Below are 23540 nucleotides of genomic sequence, written 5' to 3'. Positions count from 1 at the left end.
ATGATTCGACTGTGGTACACATAACGTAAAATCAATTAAAATCACCATACTAACACTAAAAACATTTTTCCCCTAAAGAGAAACAATTCTGAGGTTAGAAACTAACTAACCTCATATGAAACCTCTTTATATTTTATACCAGGGCAGAGCCAGACCCATGTCATCTCATCAATTTCATATATTCATCTAAGTATCAAAGCTCTCGAAATTCTGCTTGCAATCTGGCCACAATGCCTTCCAAACCGAATTCATAGTTCTGTAAGTACGTAATTAGCTGCCAAGCTTTGTCCAGAAGTACTATGCAATGGGAATAGCAAATACCGTGGTATGGCATTTTACTGGTGAACGGTTGATGCTAGAGGCATACTTCCTATTAGATAAAGTTTCCAAATAACGTGTAGTACTCAAATATGTCATTCGTGTTTCAAGGGGTTGTATAGTTAAAATATAAAAATTAACTTTTTATACAGTCCCCGTGTGCCCCAAAACCCAATGAAAAAGTTGTTGCCCTGTCTCTTCTGATGGCAACAAAAAAAATCCAGTTTTCCAAATGCAATATTCACTGAGGTATTCGAATTCGAAAAACGGAGGAAAATTGGGAAAAAAAACTGCTCTAAATGCGGAAAAACCGTTTTACCCGCGTTTAATGCTGTTTTTTCCCAACTTTCCTCTGTTTATTCGAATATCTCAGTGAATATTGCACTTAGAAACGTGGAATTTTTTTTTGGCATCAGGAAACAACTTTCTAATTGGGTTTTGGGGTACACGGGGACGGTATAAAATTTTAATAACTATACAACCTCTTGAAATATGAATAACATATCTGAGTACTACATGTTATTTCTATACTTTCTCTATCTGGAAGTATGCCTCTAAGATCAACAGTTCGCAAGTTAGAGTGTTTCCAGAAGTTAAAGTGAGTTTTAATTCCGCAAGGGCATAGCGGGGGAAGGAGGGGGGGACTTGGGGGTCTGGTCCCCCCCCCCCCCACGAAATGTGAGAAAATGACCGAAAAAATGGAAAAGATGGCAAAATCTATTGTTCTATTACTTTGGTTCCCCTCCCCCCCGAACGAAATTTGTGGCTACGCCCCTGTGATTTTGTGTCAGAGATTTTTCAAAATATCTCCGAAAAATTTCTCGAATGTAAACCAGGGCTTGACAAATTTGAAAAAAATCTAGGTGTCAACAGAATAATTTTTGGAAACCAAGTGTAATTTTTTTTTCCAGCGCCAGTAATCACAAAAAGAAAATTTTTGGATCCAATACCAATTTTTTAGTTGTCATGGTGACCTGGCGCAGGGGATTTGTCAAGCCCTGATGTAAACCTTCTCAAAAGTTTGAAATGAGGTAAATATGCTAATCCATGAGCTGGATAGGAGGAAAGAACTAAAAAAAATGTGTCACGTGGCAGTAGATTCAATTATTCTATTAAGCCTAATTTTTTTTTATTGTTCTTTCGGAATTACCCTAATTTTTTTACGGTTTGCATGTTCGTAAATCAAGACTAGTTCGCAAACTGAATCTATTTTTGTTGTTCGTAAACCGAACTGTACGTAAAAAGAGACGTTCATAAACCGAGGGTTGGCTGTTTCGAAAAATAATTTGATTTTGACCGTGCTTTCATTGATTGATTTGAAAAAGTCGTCTATATCTCTCTCGGCCGTCTCACCTAGAAAGGCCATTTGCTGGAGTTGAAAGAGTCTACTAATGCCTCTACTTCAGCACCTCACGCCACAGTGAGTGAAATAAGGAATTCAGGGCCGTGTCCAGAGTTTTCTGTCTGAAAGTGTGTCCAGACTTTCTTTCACAGACTTTCTTTGCTGAGTTCACCCACGGCCGACTAAACACAACGCAAACGAAGCTAGAGACCACGGGATTTTATCCGTTCGACCGATTGAAAACAGTGGATCCCGCTTATAAAGTTTCAAAAAAACTGTGATGATAAAAACGTTGTCAGTGAGAAATTTCTCGTGTTAAAACACTTAATACCTAGAAACTTAATGAGAATTATGTAGTTGGAGTTGAGACCACGAAAATTAGTCGCTCTAAGTGAGAACGTTATAAGCGGGATCGACTCGACTGCATTCCCTACGAATATGGCTTGAAAAACAGAGCCACAAACAAAAACCACCCCACAGAGGGGTGTGCGAAACAAGTGTGTTTGTAACGGGCCCCGCGTTTTGGGAGGCCCGATCGAACCATCGAGGAGACCGAACTTACAAAAATAATAATTCCTTTCATAATTTCTGGAATTCTGCATTTTCATGTGGAAAGAAATTGTTCTGGAATGTTCTAAACTTTCATCATATTTAGAATTATGAATTTTCATCAATTTCTGGAATTATTTCTTCAATTCATTCTGAATTTTTGTCAATTCTAAAAGTATTTCTTGCATTTATTCTGAATTTTGATAGACGCTGGAATTATTTCTTGCATTTATCCTGAATATTCATTGGTGCTGGAATCAGGCGGGACTGGTGCCCCGGGTGCCGGAGCAGAGGGGCGCAAATTTCACCCATTAACTTCTTCAAAACTACAAAGGAACACCAATATGTGTGCTTGCCCCGGCTGACCAAGCATATAGTTGCGGCCTTGGCTGGCATTATTTCTTAAATTCATTCTGTATTTTCATAGGTGCTGGAATTATTTCTTCAGCAGTACTGAGCTGCGTTCTGAATTTTCGATTCCCCTCTCCCACAGAATATATATAAAATTCGGGGGCTAAGGGAGGCCCCCCTGAAATTGTCGAGACCCCTCTGCCCCCCCCCCCTTCCGTGCTATAATTTTTGCACCGGGACTCGCGTTTGGTAAGGGCGGTCATGTTCAAAAAGTTTGGGAACCACCTGCTGTCACGGCATAAATATTACGTAATATAAGCTCAATGGCATGACTGCATGCGTCTGGCCGTCTCTGTGTGGGGGCCATTCAAGTATTACGTAAGCAGATTTTCAGCAATTTTTGACTCCCCCCCCCCCCCTCGTCAGCAAAAGTCAGCAAAACACTGATCCCCCTCCCCCCCTGTCAGCAAAATTTCGTCAGCAGCTTAGAATATTTCATATTTTCAAAAAGGGGTGGTTGATGACGTAAGCAACCTTCAAACCCCCCTCCCCACCCCCTTGTCATCAAGAGTCAGCAAATCCGAAACACCCTCCCCTCGATGCTGACGTAATACTTGAATAACCTCTGACTAGAACTCCTTAATACACAGTATATGAAGGCGTCTTACCCCTGACTGGAAGTTTTCACTCTCCAAAAAGAACCGGCTCTTCTTCTACGGTTCATGAGCGGATTGCCCATCTGTAGAGTCGTGGGCAAAGCTTATTAAAGACAATTATTAATACGTTTTGTGAAATAAGCCGGACAGGTGTGTTTATTAGTGCCATTTGCTTGCTCATTAGTTTTTGATGATGAAAGAAGAAGTGAAAGGAGGTAAACAAAATTTCATTCAATCATCACTTGATTAAATATTCTTTAATTTAACATCAACGCGACTGACATGCTGTACAAAGTTGAACAAGAAAAAAAAAAAAGCTGTGTTAGGGTGGTTTGGGGGATTTAAACCTTGGTTTTAATCAAGTGGTTTACATAAAAAAACCAGTTTGGTTTTTTTTTTCAAAAAATCAAATAAAAGTGACCTAAATATAATTTTTTCCTTGAAAAATATCATATTGGTTCATTATTAGCCAAAATTTTCCATTTTTACCACATTTTATATTCTTGGGGTACATTCTTTAATGGTATATCTTTAAATGTATAAGTGGTTTTTTACCAAAAAGTCTCATAAAAGTTGCCTGAATATATATATATATTTTTTCATATGAAGTATCTTAGTTATTTAAAGTTATATACAGAAGCCAAAATCGTGTCTCATTTTTACCACATTTTCTAAACTTTGGCTACATATTCTTCTATCAAACTCATTCCAATGCACTTTCCTTTCCACTACATAAAAGCCCCAATGTTTTCTGCAGAGTTCCTATAACATTCGTATTTCCAGAAAGTCTTATTTTTCTGGGTATTTTGGTAGTTTTAAAAGAATTCCTTCTCATGGCATACCTTCTGCAGTTGCCAAATGGTGAATAAATTGTGATTGATCCACACTCATCTCTGCTGAACCCTTTATCTATTGATGGTACTTTGAAGTACCAGGTTAGCTAATTTGTCAAATACGAACATAAACCCAGTGGACTTTTGTAGTCGGGCAAAATGTTATACATTAAACAAATTGTATTCAGCTGGTATATAATATTTCTATTTTAAAAAATTGATAAAATGTATTTAAAAAAACCCTAACTAGAAAGGTTTGCAAGTAAATTTGCTAAAGACTATGTATGTAAGACACATGATTTTTAGCAAAAACCCAATGGTTTTTTGTATAGGTTAGGATAACAATTTATTCTTCCATGCAAAGAAATTACATTCAGCTCTAAACATTAATTTCTATTTAAAAAAAAAATGAGGCTTAAAAGTTAAAGTTGTTTTGCTAATGATAAATGTAAGTGGAATTTTGTTTGGTAACAAATAATTTGGAAAAAAACTGCCTGGGTTTGTCTGGGCTGTGCCCAGTTTGCTAACCGTGCAATAAGGGCATATACAAAGTAGGGTTGCATTGAATAATTATGAATTACTGAGGAACTTGGTGACCTCAGAGAGTTGTTTGGAGAAAGGGATAGCTCATTTGGCAGCGTGGGCTTCAAGGTTCCAGTGTCTATGAAGTGTTTATTTAACATTAGAATGGAAAAACATTTTGTTCTACGTATGACTGATATTGGTCAAAGTGACCAGAGGTTGATTTTCACTACAAAATCTTAATTTTTATAAGTTTCTTTTACATTTAAATGTAGATATGACTGTAGATAAGCAATAGGATGTAAAAATTGAAGTTTTCCAAGTATATTTTTTATAATTAAATTTATTTTTAACCTCTTTGCTCCAGAGACACGTGTGTACCTATTTTTTAACTGTTTTTAATGGCTTAAATGGTTTTTAATGATTCATTTTTCAAGTTAAGATTTGAGGAATGCATAAGAGTACCTAATCAGTTAATTATTAATGATTATTGAATTTTTATAATTATATAATATCTATATTAAATCTGATTAATACTATACTTCGTTTCGTTGTAAAACTCGATGGCCTTGGAAATTTTTTCTCACTTTGAGAATATATATTTCAATGCATTGAACGTAGTAAAAGAATATTTTCCCTTTCCTTACCCAGAAAACACAAAATGTAACGTCTTTATGTGTAAAAGCGTCAAACAAGTTTTATATAAAGGGGTCCCTGATGAATTTCACATAAAATTTATTTTCAATCTTTTATTATTATATCTACCTAGGCAGTATTATTCTGCTTCAGTATTTCAGCAAGTATTGATGAAGTAATCATCACATGCTTAAATTTCTACTTACTAGCTTTCAGATAAGATTTGGTGATTAACATCACTACATTTTTGACCATATTATTTTTATTTTGTTTTTAGTCTATCATTAACGATGCTGTCAATTAGCCGAAGTTAGTGTATTTATATTTAGAGATGTGAATTGAGAATATTCTCCCTCGGAGAACAAGAAGGATGTAAAAATTGGAGAATAATCGAGAATATTAATTTTTCTTTCAAATAATTTAATTTTTTTACTAATTTTGTTTATATTGTGAAATATAAATCAGTTTTCATTGCCAAACATTTGCAACAAAACAATTTTTGGTATAATCACTCCCCAATGACAACTTTTAGTTCAAGAATATTCTCAGAATATTCTCCAGGTCATCATGAGAGGTTTTAAAAGTTTGGTTATAAAGATTTTAGAAACCATTAAATTAAAACATTAAAAAATTATTTTAAAATTAGATAAATTTTAAGAAATAAGTTCACAAACACACAAAAGAAATTAAATTAAAGTTGATTGATAAAGGAAGCAATTATTATACAATCACCTTCATTCTAAGAAGATACAGAACTGTTTTTTCAATGCACATACACTTAAATTCTGTATCACTCGCATTTCTGTAAAAGTTGTGTAATTCAGCCCTGTTGGTTTAATTTTCTTGCTTTCAAACTTTAATATTGTGGTCTACAAACTTCAATATACCCATCTTCTTGACGGGAAGAGAGACAGGGACATTCTCTGGAGAATATTCTCTCAAAAGACTACTATTATAAATTACTAGAGAATATTCTTATCCAAAATAATTACACAAAAATAATAATTATATTATTTTCAAGTTATTTATTGAGATTATTTATTATAATACATGTTATTACATATATTCTTGATAATACTCTCTGGAAAGATTTCGGTAACTGAAAAATATTTTCTGGAAGGACTTATTAATAACTTCAGAATAATTCTTATTATTTTCTATAAGAATATTCCCCAATAATTTATGAAAGTAGTCCTTCCAGAGAATATTCTCAAGGATATTATATATAACTATATTATAAATAAGAGGAGAATATTCTCATCAAGAACTGATAAGAATATTCTGAAAGTTATTTATAATAGTAGTCCTAGCACAGAATATTCTTGAATATTCTCTGAAAGATTATTCTTGAGAATTTTACATCTCTATTTATATTAGAGGAAATCTGATCCCATGATTCCACAAAATATTTGCTGTGCACGGCTATGAAAGAGCCTATAACGTTACTGGTCAATTTGACTGATGATGGTCCTTCTAGGTATAACTAAAAATATCTCTGCCATTTTTTTTTTTTTAATTTATGATAGTTGGACAGCTTAATATTTGAACATTTTTAGGGAAAGTCATGAAATTTCAACATTCTGAATGATCTGGCTCATCATGAAAATTGTATCTAAATGAACATACCATAGTTTTTCATTTATAATGTCTTTACGTAGTTTCCATATCACATGACAACATATCATTGCTGCCAAGTCTCCCAAATTTTCTGGGAGTCTCCTGAATTTTAGCTTCATCTCTCGACCTCCCAAAAAGTTCTTAAATTTCCCAAATTTTTATGAGAATCACAAAAAATTCCTAATTGTCCCTAAAAATAATTCCCTACTTCATTTAAAAATAATCCCTGCTTCTGAAAACAATCCCTAAAGAATTTCGTGTGGAGCAAAAAAGTCTTTTGCCTCTGTTTTTTTCCCCCTTTCAAAATTACATGTCATAAATGGGGAATAGTGAGAAATTCCTTTTTTAAGGAAGTTTTACAAACCCTCTGATGGTAACAAGTAAAGTTGTTTGTCTTATCGTGCAGGGAAATAGCTTAGCAGCCAATAGTCCTGGATAATAATTGAAGATTTTAGTGACGCGCATGTGGTCAAAACTTCCTTTTTTGTTGAAGTTACGTACATAACAAAACATGAATACTGATAAGCAAAAAAATATTTAATCAATTTTAAGGTACTTATTCAGATGAATTTCCTTTCATGAAATGTTCCAGAAAAAGGACGACTTTTTCTTTTTGTACAAGTTGTGTTAAGGACATAAACATTGGTCATGGTGGAAAGACTGACATCACCCATGTGAAATCAAAGAAACATCAAGCAAGTGTCACAAAAAGTTAGTGTTCTTCAAAAATTGGCACTTTTTTTCATCTTCTGATGATTTTGGGATCATTCACGCAGAATGTGTGTTCACATCATTTCTGATTGAACACAATATTTTTTTCTAGATCACCATTGAAGTTTTGGCCTCCAATTTCACTTGTTTTTTGCATAGGGATTTCATTCCCAAGGCAGGGTTCTTACAGTCCTTGAAAAAAAAATTCATTTTCAAGTCTTTAAAAATCCTTGAAAAATCATTACAGTCCTTGAAAAATAATAATAATGGTTTACAAGTGCTTGAAAAAAATTATTTTGTGTGAATTTCTTCCATAAATTTTTGTCGTCCTTCAACTGTATCCCCTCTAAACCATATTCCACTAGGGCGAAAATGTGTAGAGCAACAAGGGTACAATGATTATGTGACAATGTTCAAAGCAGGACATATGGTCACGCTTACCTGAGGTATTTCTATGTTTAAAAACATGTTGCCTAAAATATGGCAGCAAAAAATTTCATCCCTTCAAAATATTTTAAACTATTGAATGTCAGTTGAATATATGCAGGCTTACCATATTTCCATGATAAAAATAAGGGAAGATCGCCAATTGTCACCAAAAATGTTAACAAAGGTAAGCAAAGTTGCCAATTATCGTTACAATTGCCAAAAAAAGCAGAAAATGAAGCACCATTGCATTGAAGCAGAAGATTTAAATGGATTCTATATGGGGGGGGGGGGGAATGTTAACATGACAATATTTAAAGTCATAATTATCATAATATAATTCATAGGATTAGGAAAATAATTTTAATACTTAATTTCAGTAAAGAATAAAATCTTCAATAGGCTTTGTAGAAAATATATGGAAAATAATGGGACATTTTTTCATGAAAAAATTGGGATGGCCAAAATTACATGAAAATATGGAAATGTCACAGGGAATACAAGACATATAGCCACCCTAGATATATGATTACATGCTTTTTAATTTGTTTTCATCAAAGGCAAAGTTCAATACTGTTTCAAACATAAAATGATTTCTGCTTAAATTTTTTTTTGCATACTAAGCTACAGTGGCTTTTTTCAAAAGCAAGACCTTTAGAACTTGACATTGTCTACAAGTTGAAATGGGAATTATAATTATTTTAAAAAATTATATAGCTTTAAATAATTGGCGTTTCAAAATTAAAAATGAGTAAATGTTGAATATAAATTAAAAAATCCAAGTAATTAAATTTTTGTTTTTATTTTTTTATCAACTGCGGTATGAATGTCCTTGAATTTTAAAATTTTGGCTGGAAAAGTGCTTGAATAGTCCTTGAATTTTTTTACTTTCAAAGAGTATGAACCATGTATTCTCTGTATGAAAAAAATAAAACCTGGGCTCTCTTCGAAATAAATCGACATGGGCATAGGTTTCTCTGGGTATCCAGACTTTAACAGGGTTTGTACAGTCCTTTAAAGTCCTTGAAAAATCATTGCAGTCCTTGAATCATTTTCAAGTGCTTATAAGTTCTTTAAATAAATAAATAAATAAATATATATATATATTGTGAATTTCTTCCATCAATTTTTGTCCCTTTTCAACTAAATCCCCTAAACCCATATTCTACTCGGACGAAAATGTTTAGAGCAATAATGATACAATGATTACAAGACAATTCAAAACAGGACATATGATCACCCATAACTGAGGTAATTTCTATGCTTAAAAAGATGGTGCCTGAAATCTGGCAGTAAAACACTGCGCTTAAGATATTGTTTCAAAATATTTGAAACTATTGAATTAAGGAATGTCAGTGGAGTATATATGTGGGCTGATCATATTTCCTAGATAAAAAATACGGGGAATCGCCAATTATCACCAAAATGATGCCAAAGGTAATTATTGCTAAAATTGCAAAAAGAAAAACAAAACACCAAAGGCAAAAAAATTAAGCACCATTGCATTGAAACAGTAGATTTAAATGAATTCTATGGGGGGGGGTAGGAAATTTTAACATTACAATATTTAAATGATAATTACGATAATACAATTCATAGGATTGAGAAAATAATTTTAATATTAAATTTTTCAGTAAAGAATAAAAATTTCAATACTTTTTGTTGAAAATATATGGAAAAATAATAGGATATTTTCATGAAAAGTTAGGATGGCCAAAATTACATGAAAATATGGGAATGTCCCAGGAAATACAGGTCATATAGTCACCCTACATATATGATTACATGCTTTCTAATTTTATTTTTATCGAAGGCACATTCCAATACTGTTTCAAACATAAAATGATTTCTGCTTGAATGTCATTTTTTTGAATTCTAAATTACAATGCCTTTTTTTTTAACGCAAGACCCCCTTCAGAACTTGACATTGTCTACAAGATGAAATTACATTTGTTTTAAAAAATTATATATCTTTAATAAATTAGCATTTTAAACTCGAAATTAAAAATGAAAGTAATTTTTTTTTTCTTTTTAAATCTAAATTTTTATCAACCACAATATGAATGTCCTTGAATTTTAAAATTTTGCCTGGAAAAGGGCTTGAATAGTCCTTGAATTTTTTTACTTTCAAAGAGTATGAACCATGCAAGGGTTTAACTTCCATGTGTGTAAAGCACCCTATTTTATTTGGAGAAGTCCCTTTTTGTATTAGGGAGTGATTTTAGTATAAAATATGGGTCCACGTGAAAATCTCCCTAATTTCCATTTTCAAAAGTTAGCAGCTATGACATATTATGGCCATTATTCATATATCAAATTATGTTTATTATAATTTTGATTGTTTATAATAATTTTGATTGTTTATAATAATTTTTTGTCTCATAGTTTTGACACCAGATGTCTTGAAGTCTTTCAAGAAAGCATTTAAATCTGATCCAAAAAATATTTTGGCATTAAATGCATGTTCCAAATTAGATCCATTTGAAATATGTATTCAACGGAAAGTAATTGAGACTACAAACCATGTGTTCACCCACAAGGTAAATTTTATTTATTGCTCTAATTTTCTGTTAAAAGTGTACATTTTTGAAAGAAATAATTTTCAAATTTTTTTCTTCCAAAAACCAGGTTGATTCAGAAGCAAAACCAATAACTAACCAGAAAACTGCTGGAACTTGCTGGATATTTGCTGCCCTTAATGTTCTAAGAGTACCATTCATGAAGCAATTTCAACTGGATGATTTTGAATTCAGTCAAAGTTACATAATTTTTTGGGATAATGTAATTATCAAGTTTTCTTTTTTTTCCTAAAAATATCTTGTACATATTTGAGGATAGGTTTACAGTGGACCGATATGACAAGCGACACAACCCATCATGGGTTGGTTAAAAACATGAATTTCAAGTTTTTTAACCAATTCATGTCCAGTTGCAGGCTGCATCGCTTATCATATTAGTCTAGTGTATACCCAGCCTGATGATTCTAAGAATAATATGAAAACTCTATATCCCACCCTCATTTACTTTTAGTTCTAGTAAAAGAAAAGTTTACCTGTATAGTGTCTAGATTTTTTGCCTCTTTCCTCCATTGTTTTTTTTTTTTATATTCTCTTATTTTGTTGTGTATGAGTGCTTCCCTGCTTAATAACTCTTTGTGAATTACTAAATTTGTCTAAATCTAGAAAATGCAACAATTAAGATAGATAAAAATTGATTGCAATCAAAGAATGTTGAAAAAATAAATGGGATTAAAAAAATGCAGTCAAAGGTTAAAAAACCACTTTACAGTGGTGGAAAAACTATAAAGCTAGGTGAGAAATAAAGTAACAATCAGAATATTTTTTGAATTTTTCTGTAAGATGATAAATACAATGGGAAATGGTATCTTTAACCCTTTGCGGTTGGCATTCGCAAGTCGTCTTCGAAGGTGGTGCCGCCAGACTGGAGGCATGTCATTCATGATCACCTGGTGAATGGCACGGCAAACAAGGCTAGCAATGATGGTATCTCATGGGGAAATTTCCTATATTCGTGGGGAAAATTGGCCAAAAGCCAGCACATTTTTTGGGAGAAATAACTCTGAAAAGCTAAATTTGCTCCAACTAGCTGGTACTCCCATCTGCGAAATTTGCCGATCGAAAAGGGTTAAAACTTATTCAAAAATTTGCAATACTTTTTCAGTAAATTTTTTTTACCATTGTAATGCAGCTAGAAAAGTCTATACAACCAATCTGCTTTAATTGTGTCACTCACCTTCTTTGCACATCCTTAGGGCTAGGTATTATTTTTAGGAGCTTCTCAAATAATTTGACGTGGTTGTTTTCTGCAAAGCTCAATTCATAAAGATGGGATGAGACAAAAATTATATCTTGTAAAAAAAAGTAAGATCTTTCTTTTAACAAAATGTGTAGGTAAATTTCTCGAGAATTTGGGAAGAATATCAATAAGTCTAAGAGGTTGGTTAACAATTTCTTGGGAAACAGCAAGTTTTATTCCGAGTATAAAAGTATGGTTAGGCCGTCTTTTTTAACAAAGGGGTCGTAAGAGCAACCTTTACTTTCTACATACTGTATGCAGTTCTCTTAATCTTCTGTTGTGGACAATTCTACCAGTACAAGGGAGCTTCATTCACAATTTTTTGTGAAGACATTATTTTCATTCCCATCTCAAATTATTGCTATTCTCTTCTGCCAATCTGTTAATGAAGACGACCCAACCATACTTTTATACTCCGAATAACATTTGCTGTTCTCCAAGAAAATGTTAACCAGCCTCTTAGACTTATTTATGTTCTATTCAATTTCATGAGAAATTAATCTACATTCCTTTATCAAACACCGTATCAAATCATTTGAAAAGGTCCCACAGAAGGGGGGGGGGGTGGACTTAGTTTTTCCAACTGCATTACAAAGATTATTGAAAAAATATATTTACTGAAAAAGTATTGTGAATTTTTGAATAAGATATTGTTTCTGATTTCAGGATTCCTAGCCAGGGTTTGTACATCCTTACAAACTCTTTAAAAAGTCCTAACTTTTTATTTCCCTCTGGAAGGGATCTTATAATTCCTTACTTTCTTCAGCCACTCCTGAAAAGTCCTTATTTTTTTCTCTGAAGTTGATTGATCCTTATTAGAATAGGCATTGCCTCGAAAAATAAACTCCCTCTTTATATTGGGGGAAGCAAGCTTCTGCACCCTGTACATATTTCCCTGTACATTCACATAACCCCTAAATGAAAAGTTTAGGGGTTATGTGAATGACTAACCCCTAAACAGATCAGAATCATCACTAGACAGATCAGAATCCTGACCCCGAAGAAAATTACGTACTTCAACAATACTTTGAAATTTTTTTCCACATGGAGAGTAATAGTATATATATCTAATCCAGGTCCTTTTTTTCTTTTTACAAAACTCTTTGCCAGCTTCTTTGAATAGGAACTAATCATTTTGCTAAGGCAACAGGACCAAGAGAGCTTTGAAGCCTTTTTGGAAGAGTATCTCCTGGATCACTATTACTTGCAAAAGTGACATTCAAACTTGTATTTTGAGAATTCTGCATCCCCCTAAACCGTCTATATGTACATGGCCGCTCTTCCAAATTGCTTTGATTAGTATCCCCAACGGTTAAATTTCCTGAATTCAAAGCTAAGTGAGAACTTTCCTGACCACTCTGATGATTTTTTTAATATCACAGGCATTAAACTTTTCAATTACTCTGTCTTCGGAGTCTACCATGAGATAGACTATAGGACTAATTCTTTTTTTAATTTTGTATAGACCATTCCACTTTGGTTTTAATTTTCCCCATGACATTTCCCTGAGCATTAGAACAATAGTAAGTATGAACCAAAACAATGTCTGATACACTGAAACTGTTGCAATCTCTTATCATAATAATACTTTTGTTGGTGTTGTTGCCTCTTAAAACACTCTTTAACTTGTACGAGTAATTTTTCTGGTAGACTAACTCGATCCCATACCAGGAGATCCATAACCCAATCAAAAGGTAATACAAGTTCTCTACCTAGAAACAACTTCGCCGGAGATTGACCAGTTGTTTCAGAGGGTACTGATCTCACTGCCAAACCAAAAAAAGGACAAATTTTTATCCCAATTCTTATGATTATTTTGTATATAGCATAAAATCATCTGTTTAATGGTCTTATTGACCCATTTGGTTGTTTTGATTGAGGGTGATAGGGTGTAATTAACCATTGATTAACTTGAAGTATTTTGCATGTTTCCCTAATTAGAGACAAAACAAGGTCCATTGTCAGACACCAAATTTTTCGAAAACCCATACCTTGTGCAGTATTCATGTACAATTTTTTTGCCACAACACTGGCTGTGATGTGTCTTAACGGATACATTTCCACCCACTAAGTGAAATAGTCGACTATGACTAACAAATGAATATTTCCCCTAGAGGAAATGGGGATCGGTCCCATGGTGTCTACTCCAACCACCTCCCTGGGACTATTAACCAAAGTTGACATCATTTCCCCCCCCCCCCACTTTAGTTTATTATCAAATTTACAAGTCTGACAAATTTTAAAGGCGAGTACATATTTTTTTTACATCTTTTCTTATTTCTTATCCCAGGCCAGAAAGTATGCTGAATACAATGGTGGTATGTTTTACTGACACCCATGTGTCCTGATGTTGGATGGTTAAGTATCTCGAAGAGAAACTTATCTCTACAAGACGGAGGGACTACTAACAATTTTTTACCCCTATGAAAATAAAATAATTTGTCATTCTCAAAAATGTAATTCCTTCCAATTTTTTCATTTTGTACCCTTTCCCCAGAATTTTTCCTTTCAAAATAACTAATCAAGTCATTGTACTGCAATCATTGTTGAGTCACTAATTCAGGTAAGTCCAACAAAGAAAAAGAAATAATATATTATCATTTCTATCTTCGAAGTCGACCATGGTGTTAACCAAGATGGGTATCCTAGACAACGTGTCTGGGACCTGCATTCTGGAACCATGTCTATACTCAAATGGTAATGGGTATTCTTGTACCAGCTATGCCCACTTGCTGAGCCTTCCCTTGAGCTGTTTGGCATCAAAGTACCAGACTACAACCTTGTGGTCTGTCACAACTGTAACCAGTTCTCCTGAAAACCATGCCCAAAACTTACTGCAGGCCCACATGACGGCTAACCCCTCTTGTTCACTAACTGAATAATTTTTTTCTGCAGCATTGTGGGTACGACTAGCGTAAGCTAACAGCTTTCCCCCCTCAGGTTCTATTTGTTGGAGAACGGCACCCATTTAATGAATATGCCCAACCTGATTTCAACGAAATAATCTTATTCTTGACGGGAAGTTATTAGATCTTGCGATCGCGTTATTTCTGGACCTACTATGCCCAGGTGATGGAATATTCTGAATAAAATTTACCCATGATTGTGTGAAAACTGGTCTATCATTATGAACAAATGCTGTAAAGCTATTGGTTTTCTTACTTCAAAAAAATTCCTAATGGGATAAGGAAGTTGTGACACAATTAACTCAAATCTTTTCAGCTACAGGGACTGAAAACTCAAACAACTGAAAAAGACTGCTGTCAAAGCTTTACTTGAATCAGTTGAGCAACCATTCAAAACACTCCCAAATTCTATTTTTATTTTTCAAGTCATTTGACAGCAAAGGAACTGACTCGCAGTCATATTTCAAACTAAGATATTTATTAAAATTCTCAAAAACTCAATTACAATAACTTAGTGGAAACACGACATTAATGGTAATGAAACTTTAGTGTAATATAAAAATAGAACATGAACATATATCACAAGAAACAAATTCACAGGTTACTATTGCACTATATATATAGTGGGTCCAGAATTTCGGCATATGACTAGATGAGATACACAGTCTATGTGATTTCCAATATCCAAGTTTCCAATGGTCGGCTTCGGAGGGATTGAACTAACAGGTACTAGTAGACGATGTTCATCCAATTAGAACCGGCTTTGTATCAAAACAGTCACAACGTGGGCATAGTTCACTGGTCGTGCTTCCACACATACAAGGCACTCTATACGAAATGAGCACATCAGCAGAGCCAGTAGAAGTCTGGTCGACAAATCCCATCGGGAGCATGACGAGTATCAATCAGATGTCAGTTACCGGATGTAAGTTCCAAGCTCACCAACGGACGCTATCTACAGGATGATTAGCATCATAATTCAATGGAGGACGAACGTAGAGGATTGTGAAAGTCGATCAATCTGAATGATACGGTTGAGGATATCAACTTAATTGACATAGAAAATCTTGACTTCTAATTTCCTCTATCATCACATGGTATGTTTCGGGGAGCCAAGTCACAGCTCACATGAGAGAATTAGTATTAATTCATCGTAAAAAGTCCAGACCTGCCGAAACACAACGCAAATTTAGTATGACATTTTGAGATATCATTTAAAGCCAAGGGCAGGATGAAATTTTGTTACATATCTTCTGATATGAAGAACAAACACTAAAGCACCGCTGTGTTCTACAACATTGTGGAGACAAGTACAAAAGATGAATGCGATCGTTCAGTGAACACTATCCATATTTATACTCAACACGAATAAAATAATCTCGTCCACTTAGACCACGGAAACACTTCATCTCAACAAGAAAATACCCCATACAATGCACATAATTTACATACACTTTCACAAATATTATTGTAACTGAAAAACATAAATTGGCAACATGCCAGGTGAACTGGTCAGGTTCATCCAACACGACCAACAAGGGTCATCAGAAAATGAATGACAGGGACAGTGTTTACCATTGGATGTCCTCGGCCATCCGCTGGTGAAAGGCATTTATATATACAAATACAAATATAACGCCACAACAGGCAAACTGCGCAACGAGGTGGCTGACTTAAGAACATCATGGATCCCCGAGCCATTTTTTGGAGGCCCTACCTACTACTGTTACACCACACATGCACCCCGCCCACACCCCCCTCCCCGCGGAACCCCCAACGAATCGGTACATGCGGGAATGTGCGTGTACATGTAATGAAACCTGACGTGAAGTTTTTTTTGTTTCTCTGTAATGCTTGTTATGTGTAGTGCTGCCATCTGCCACCAGTTTTTCTAACTATGAGTGAAGTGTTATGATTGAATGATTTATCGTTGTAGGACTGTTGCTCTCTGTGGCGAGACTTTTTAACCTGGAGATCGGCTCGCATTTGTGCCTTGAAGTTGGGAACCACAGAAAACCAACTTCAGCCGACCACCACTGTGGGGTTCGAACCCGGATCCTCGCATTGCGAGTCCGTCACTATAACCACTCGACCACCACAGCGGCTGCTATATTAAACTTATACAAACATATTTGAAACACACAAAACCCTCAATAAGACTAGGTGATAAATCTCCTGGGAGAAACCTACATCAGTAAAAAATTGTAACTCAAAGAAAATATGAAAGATTAGTAATTAAAGATGCCCAGAGGCCGCTATGTTACAATTTTTGATATTTGAGTATCGTGAAAATTTTTTTGTATGAAATTTATAAAATTATTTTTTATTGTTGAGTTATTTAGGGTCGGGAATTTTCACGATTTTTGGGGATTTCCGACGAAAAATAATATTGCACAATGCACTTGATGTTGTTCTATTAATATTGATCATTCAGGTGAGTAGAATGCCTAATTTTGAGTTATGAATCTAGGTTAATTTTAAACCCTTAACCACACATCCATCTAATGGATTTTTATTTTTTTGATGTTTTCATGTGACGGGGGAGGACTTAGATAAATCATTAGGGTAAAGCAAAATGCCAAAAGCTAGACACAAGCTAACAATTTTTCATTACTGAGCAGTTTCCTGAGCTCTTCCTGAGAATGTGTTCTTTTTTTAAATTAAGCCCTACTTTCTTTTCTCATGCAGAAATTATCTTTTCTGATAATTATAAAACTTCCTAATCAATTTTTAGTATGGGATTCCCCCTTCCCAACCCACTCTTTTTTCCATGAATTGTAAAACGGGCTGTGTTATGCTTTTTATGGATAGAGTAGGGTGTTTTCTTCAGAAGTTGGCAGCTCTGGTGTGTATGGGCTGGGTCATTAACAATCCAATCATTTGGGAGAGGCCTGGATAAATCACACTGTTTTTTGTTGTTTAACATTGTAATATTTGCAGCAGCGGAAGCCCAGATAAATCCAGTCTGGGGTCTCCCACTAAAAATCTATGAATTGGATCCCAGGTCCTCAGTTGGGGCCTTCCTTGGATAAATGAATACAAATAAAAACTTTTCATGACCCTTAAAGGGGGGGATGTCTGACTGGCTTCTAGGTTGGGGACCCCATGGGGAAGTTGACAGATTTCGTTTCGTGGGCCCTATATCAATCTCATTGTTTTTTGTTGCTTTACCAGTAAGTTTCCTAAAGCTTGGAGCCTGCTATAAATCCATGTACCGGGCCCACCAAAAATCTGCGTATTGGCTTCTCGCTCCTTGGTTGGGGCCCCTTGAATTTTATTTTTTGGTAAAATGAATATGAATTAAAATTTTTCGTTGCCATCAGGGGGCTGCAACAGGGCTCCAGTCTGGGGATCCCCATGGGGAAGTTGACTCATTTTGGGTGGGGAATGTTTGATGAATCTTTAGTTGATAGGTTGCGTGATTTGAATAAAATGAAGGATTCAGGATAATTAATTTCTTAAAATAATAATTTATTTACAACACGAAACATAAGACAAAACAAAAATCTACGGGAGCGACATGTTGCTCGCTTGATGATTCGATCGCTTCTTACCAATTTTCCCGCGTGACAAAAGGATGGCGTCGGCTTTACAAGTGCCGCCATCTGTGAGATAAAATACAAATCTCTCCACATGAGTTTCCCCCCAGTGAAGGAACATGGTGAGAGAACGATAAATGAGATACAAAATGAAAATGTGATACAAAAAATTAATCATAAGATGCAGAATAAAATGATGCAGGAAATCATGTGCAATAAGTATACACTTAAAAATATATGATGCAAAAATGTACAATTAAATACAGAATATTCAATAAGGCATAAAAAAATATATAACAGATGCACAATGTAAATGAGATGCATGAAATACAAGATGCAAAAAAAAATCAATGAAATGTAGAATTATATGATGCAAAAAAATATTATGATGCACAATTCGAAATTAAATGAATTTCGGTTATCAGCCTAGGATTGAATTTGACTTTTCTGCCAGACCTAGTGACATACAGTTGTACTGGCACAGTGTTATTTTTCTTTTCTTCGAGATTGTTTTTGTGACGTTCCACACAGACATCGTTAAAGATAAATGCGGGTTTCACTCTGTCAAGTGAAACACAGGTCTTTCTCCCATTTACATTTAAAGTGATTTTTTTCTCATTACGAGAAATCACTTCATGGGGTCCAATGTATGGTTGTGTCAAAGGTGGTGTGATCTTGTCAATTCGAAGAAACACATGTGAGCATGTTTGCAGTTGAGGATGCACATAAATTTTGGATTGCCCGTGAGGTGATGTTTTGCATGGTTTGATACTATTCATACTCTCTCTGAGCTGTTGTACGTATGTGTATGTTGATGAGAGCTGACCTGGTGTATCCGTGCAGCGATCTGCAGGTAATCTCAAAGATGTACCAAAACTAACTCAGCACTAGAGTCTTTGATATCCGTTTTGACGGCTGCCCTGAGACCAAATAAGATGGCTGGCAATGTGACGGTCCACTTTGGATTCTCATGTGCCTTCAATGAGCTTTTTAAGACACGGTGGAACCGTTCGACCATTCCATTGGCCTGTGGATGGTAAGCAGTGGTGCGAATCCTGCTAGTGCCAAGCAGGTTGATCAGTTCTCTGAAGAGTGATGATTCGAACTGTTGTCCTTGATGGACATCCATAACGGCAAATCCAACCATCGAACAAGGCACGACAATCCGACAAGGCTGTGTCTGCTGTAGATATGACTTCCGGCCATCTGGTGTAGCGATCAATTACTGTTAAGCAGTACGTCTTTCCTTCTGAAGGAGGCAGAGGTCCAACTAGATCGATATGAATACGAGAAAATCTTGCATCGGGTGTTGCAAAGGTACCTAAAGGTGTTTTGGTAGGCTTATGAACCTTTGAGCGTTGGCACTCACTGCAACACTTTACCCAATCTTTGATGTTCCTTCTCATGTTAGGCCAAACGTATCTTGCAGATATTAGCTGAGTAGATGATGTTACACATGCATGAGCAAGATTGTGGAAATGATGAAAAATAGTCTTGTGAAAGCTCGCTGGAACAAATGGTCTTGGAATGTGGCTGCAGCGTTGCAAAGGCCAAATTGCATTCGTGTGCTCTCGAATAACCCAAATGGTGTGATAATAGCACTTTTATGGACATCTTCAGGATGTATAGGAATCTGATGATAGGCCCTGATGAGATCTATGTGGGAAAAGATTTTGCTACTAGCAATTCAGATGTAAAGTCTGGAACATTTGGAACACTGTACCGGTCCTTCACAGTCTGTGCATTTAAAGCTCGGTAATCACCAACTGGACGCCATTCATCACTCCTTTTTTGGGACCAAGTGCAGAGGTGATGCGTAGCCGCTGTTAGATGGTCGTAAATGGCCGAGGTCAAGCATCTGCTGAAATTCTTGCTTCACGATTTTCAATCGATCAGGAGCTAGACGTCTTGGTTTGGCATGCACAGGTGGTCCACCTGTCTCGATATGATGCACGACAGAGTGTTTCACAGGTTGTCCTGGTTTGATGATGTCGGGAAACTTGCTGAGAAGGCTGTGGTAGATGGTGTCACCTTCGATGAGTTTGATTGAGTGAACTTCTGCAATGTGAAGATCACAGTCAGCATTGAGTTTTGTTGTCCTATCCAGTAAACATCGTCTTCGGAGATCCGGAACAAGATCAAAATTGAACAGAAAGTCTGCCCCAATGATGGATGTAGAAACATTTTCCAGTAGGAAAGTCCAAGTGAAATTACGACGGAGATTCAAGTCTAATGTTACCCTCTTTTGACCATAAACACTAATGGATGAAGCATTAGCAGCAGAGAGCTTCATAGTGGCATCACAGCGTCGTTGTGATGGTGATGCTGGAAGGATAGAAACATCGGATCCAGTGTCAATCAGGAATCAAATTTTGGAATTTCTGTCCATGGTAAAAAGGCGACAAGATGCCTGTGGCAAGGAGCATGTCACGATTACTCCTCGCCCGCCTCGTTTTTTGAAACTTGCACGGCGACACACACTTTTTTGGTGGTGTTGCCGAATTTGTTGTGGTACCAGCAGTTTTCCGATCGTGGATGCGGACTGCGCGCATGTGAAGTACGTTGACGAGAGTTGCTACGCGAACGCAGGACGTTTTTCAAGTCGCGGCGTAACTAAGCCACTTCATCCCGAAATTGCGCACCGGAATCCGGCTGTTGCGGTTTCTCAACTGCGTCCACATGCTGAGGGTTCACTTCGTGAATTTTGTCTGCAAGTTGAGCAGCTTTCTCGAGAACAAGTGGAGTGACAGCAGCGAGAATGGACCGAGTTGATGCCGGTAGGTGCTGGAGAAAAAGCTCCATCAGCAATTCGTCGGAGACGGCATGCGATTCCGCTTGTCGTCGCAATTCGCGGAGAATTTCGGATGGTTTCCGATCTCCCAATGACCCGCATGTTAACAGCTTTCGAAGTTGAGTGGACGACGACTCGCTCGACCGTTTAATAAGTTCTGATTTCAGCCTTTCATACGGATCCATGGTCGGTGGATTAACGAGAATGTCCCGGACAAGAGCCGCACTTTCCTGAGGCAGATTCGCGACAACATAGTTGTACTTTGTGACAGATTCGGTTATCGGTTACGGAACAGCGAGAGCGAAAGTACTTTCACACATGATAAGCCACAGCACTGGATCATGGTGATTGAAAAGTGGTATCTGAACGGCACTTACTTTCGCCATGCTGAAAATCCAGGAAAAATGATGTCCCGAAAAGTTGAGTTCCGGAAAGCGAAAGTTCACTCACGAGAAACACCCGTAGATTGCCTCGTGCCGCAATGAAGAAACTGGAACTTGTTTGAAGTCTGCGGTTACCATTTTTAGTTGATAGGTTGCGTGATTTGAATAAAATGAAGGATTCAGGATAATTAATTAATTTCTTAAAATAATAATTTATTTACAACACGAAACATAAGACAAAACAAAAATCTACGGGAGCGACATGTTGCTCGCTTGATGGTTCGATCGCTTCTTACCGATTTTCCCGCGTGACAATAGGATGGCGTAGGATTTACAAGTGCCGCCATCTGTGAGATAAAATACAAATCGAATCTCACCACAAATCTCATTGGTTTTTTGTTGCTTTAAGATTGTAAAATTTATCAGTAAGTTGGTGCTTTCACATGCCACTTTTCATAGCACTCTGACAAAGGGGTACAAAATAAACGATATATGATGTGAAGAGAAAAGGGGGGTTGGCTGCTGAAGGGTGCAACAAGGTTTGCCTTCCCCCGTAAAATCCATAAAATTTTCCCCGGTACTTAATTTTTAATAAATGTTTGACTCATTCAGAAATGCAGATCATGGTAAGCTGTCATGACTTGTAGAAGAAAAAACTAGATAAGTTTTCTTAAAAGTACATTTTGTGGCTCTGTAAAAAAAAATGTATGTGAAAGGATTTGAATGAAAAATAGTTATAGTTCAGCTTATGACCATACTTTCTTAAACAGTTTACAATGATTTAAGTCTCATTTGGTTTTTAGCACACATCTGTTATCTCTCAGGTGTGGCTGCAGCTAAAGCAATAAACTCTGGGTCTTTTTACGATAAAAATGAAATTTATTGCAAACTTAGTACATCTCACTTCAGACTTTTAAATCACTTTAATACTACTACTGCAACTCGCACTCTTTCTTACCAAACTTCTCAATATCTAATCCTCATCATAATGCTCTATTGTTTAAATTTGTGTTTTCAAACATTCACTTGTTGCTCGCTCATGCGGTCACAGTATACCTCTTCTTTTTCAGCAGCTATTCAACACATTTTTTACACATACTTTTAAGTCTGAAAGCTGAAATCTTGGAAACATTGAACTGGAAATTAAAAAAAAAGACATTAAATAAATCAATCCGCATGTGGAGGGGGAGCATTCTTTCATTTTAGTCTAGTGATGCAATTTTTTTTACTGGAAGGGGGAGGGGTCCGCCCCCATGATTCCTGAAAAACTCTACTTTTGGTTTCGAAAATTTTGTATGAACCCTGCTAGTGACCTGGAAAGTCAAAAATGAAAAATATTTGGCGAAAGTCAGGGCAAAGCCCAAATAATTGATAGAAGTCAGGGAAAAGTTCTGTTAAAGGGGTGGGGAAAACAAAAATTTGAAACCTTGGAAGGTCAAAATCTTGAATTATATTTCTTTCTCCTGGAGTTTTACAGAAAGTGAGGGAAATTTTTGAGTTTTAGTCAGGGAAATGATCATGCAGATTTTTCTGGGAACCCTGCATTGTATTCATCTCAGAAAGAAAGGTTAAATTCTGATTATTTCTTTTTAATCTGCATTTATTTCAATCCTGGCCTTATAGTTTTTCTACCACTGTATTATCAATTTTATATTTATCAATAGTGTTGTTGAATGCAAATATGGTTTGTGTATTTATTGATGTGTGTGTGTCTGCAGAATGTGTATTTGTTTCAGCCTAAATAAGTGTTCCCTTTCTCTGAACTAGAGCAGTGTCTGGAAAATTTTGTATTTCAATACTGCTCATGCATGCAAATGAAATACTAGTTTATGTGAAGTATGCATATAACTTTTTTGCAGGTCGAAAAGTGTAATTATTTTTTGCATACAATCGTTGATGTCTTAAGAAAGGGTGAAGATGTGAATGGACGTCTGGTGTCATTTCTTCTTCTTGACCCCGTTTCAGATGGGGGCCAATGGGATATGTTTGTCAATATTATCAAAAAGTATGGTCTTGTCCCAAAGAAATGTTATCCAGAAGTATATAGTGGCGAAACATCAACCAAGTTGAACTATATCTTGAAAACCAAGGTAAATAAATTGTAATATATCATTATAAATACTTCTGTTATTAGATTAACACAG

At 35.8% G+C, this 23540-nt stretch overlaps 1 protein-coding gene across 2 annotated transcripts in view; it reads left to right on the top strand.

The window, feature by feature from the left end:
* Positions 1 to 3206: 3206 nt before the first annotated feature.
* LOC149065559 (bleomycin hydrolase) overlaps positions 3207 to 23540 on the top strand; it is a 60606-nt gene continuing 40272 nt past the window's right edge. Inside the window, exons 1-4 of one of the 2 annotated variants that reach the window (XM_089254025.1) lie at positions 3207 to 3431; positions 10347 to 10501; positions 10590 to 10742; positions 23256 to 23486. In XM_089254025.1, coding sequence (XP_089110151.1) covers positions 3407 to 3431; positions 10347 to 10501; positions 10590 to 10742; positions 23256 to 23486 — 564 coding nt within the window. In that variant the 5' untranslated portion in view covers positions 3207 to 3406. Of the gene's footprint in view, positions 3432 to 7514; positions 7536 to 10346; positions 10502 to 10589; positions 10743 to 23255; positions 23487 to 23540 lie in introns of those variants that run through there. The other variant, XM_089254026.1, reaches the window with a different exon arrangement.

The sequence above is a fragment of the Pholcus phalangioides genome, unplaced genomic scaffold, assembly GCF_987345545.1.
Source record: "Pholcus phalangioides strain wild (caught in Gottingen) unplaced genomic scaffold, Ppha-v1.0 ptg000039l_1, whole genome shotgun sequence".
Classification (NCBI taxonomy): Eukaryota; Metazoa; Arthropoda; class Arachnida; order Araneae; family Pholcidae; genus Pholcus; species Pholcus phalangioides.
This window is presented reverse-complemented; position numbering and strand designations above follow the sequence as displayed.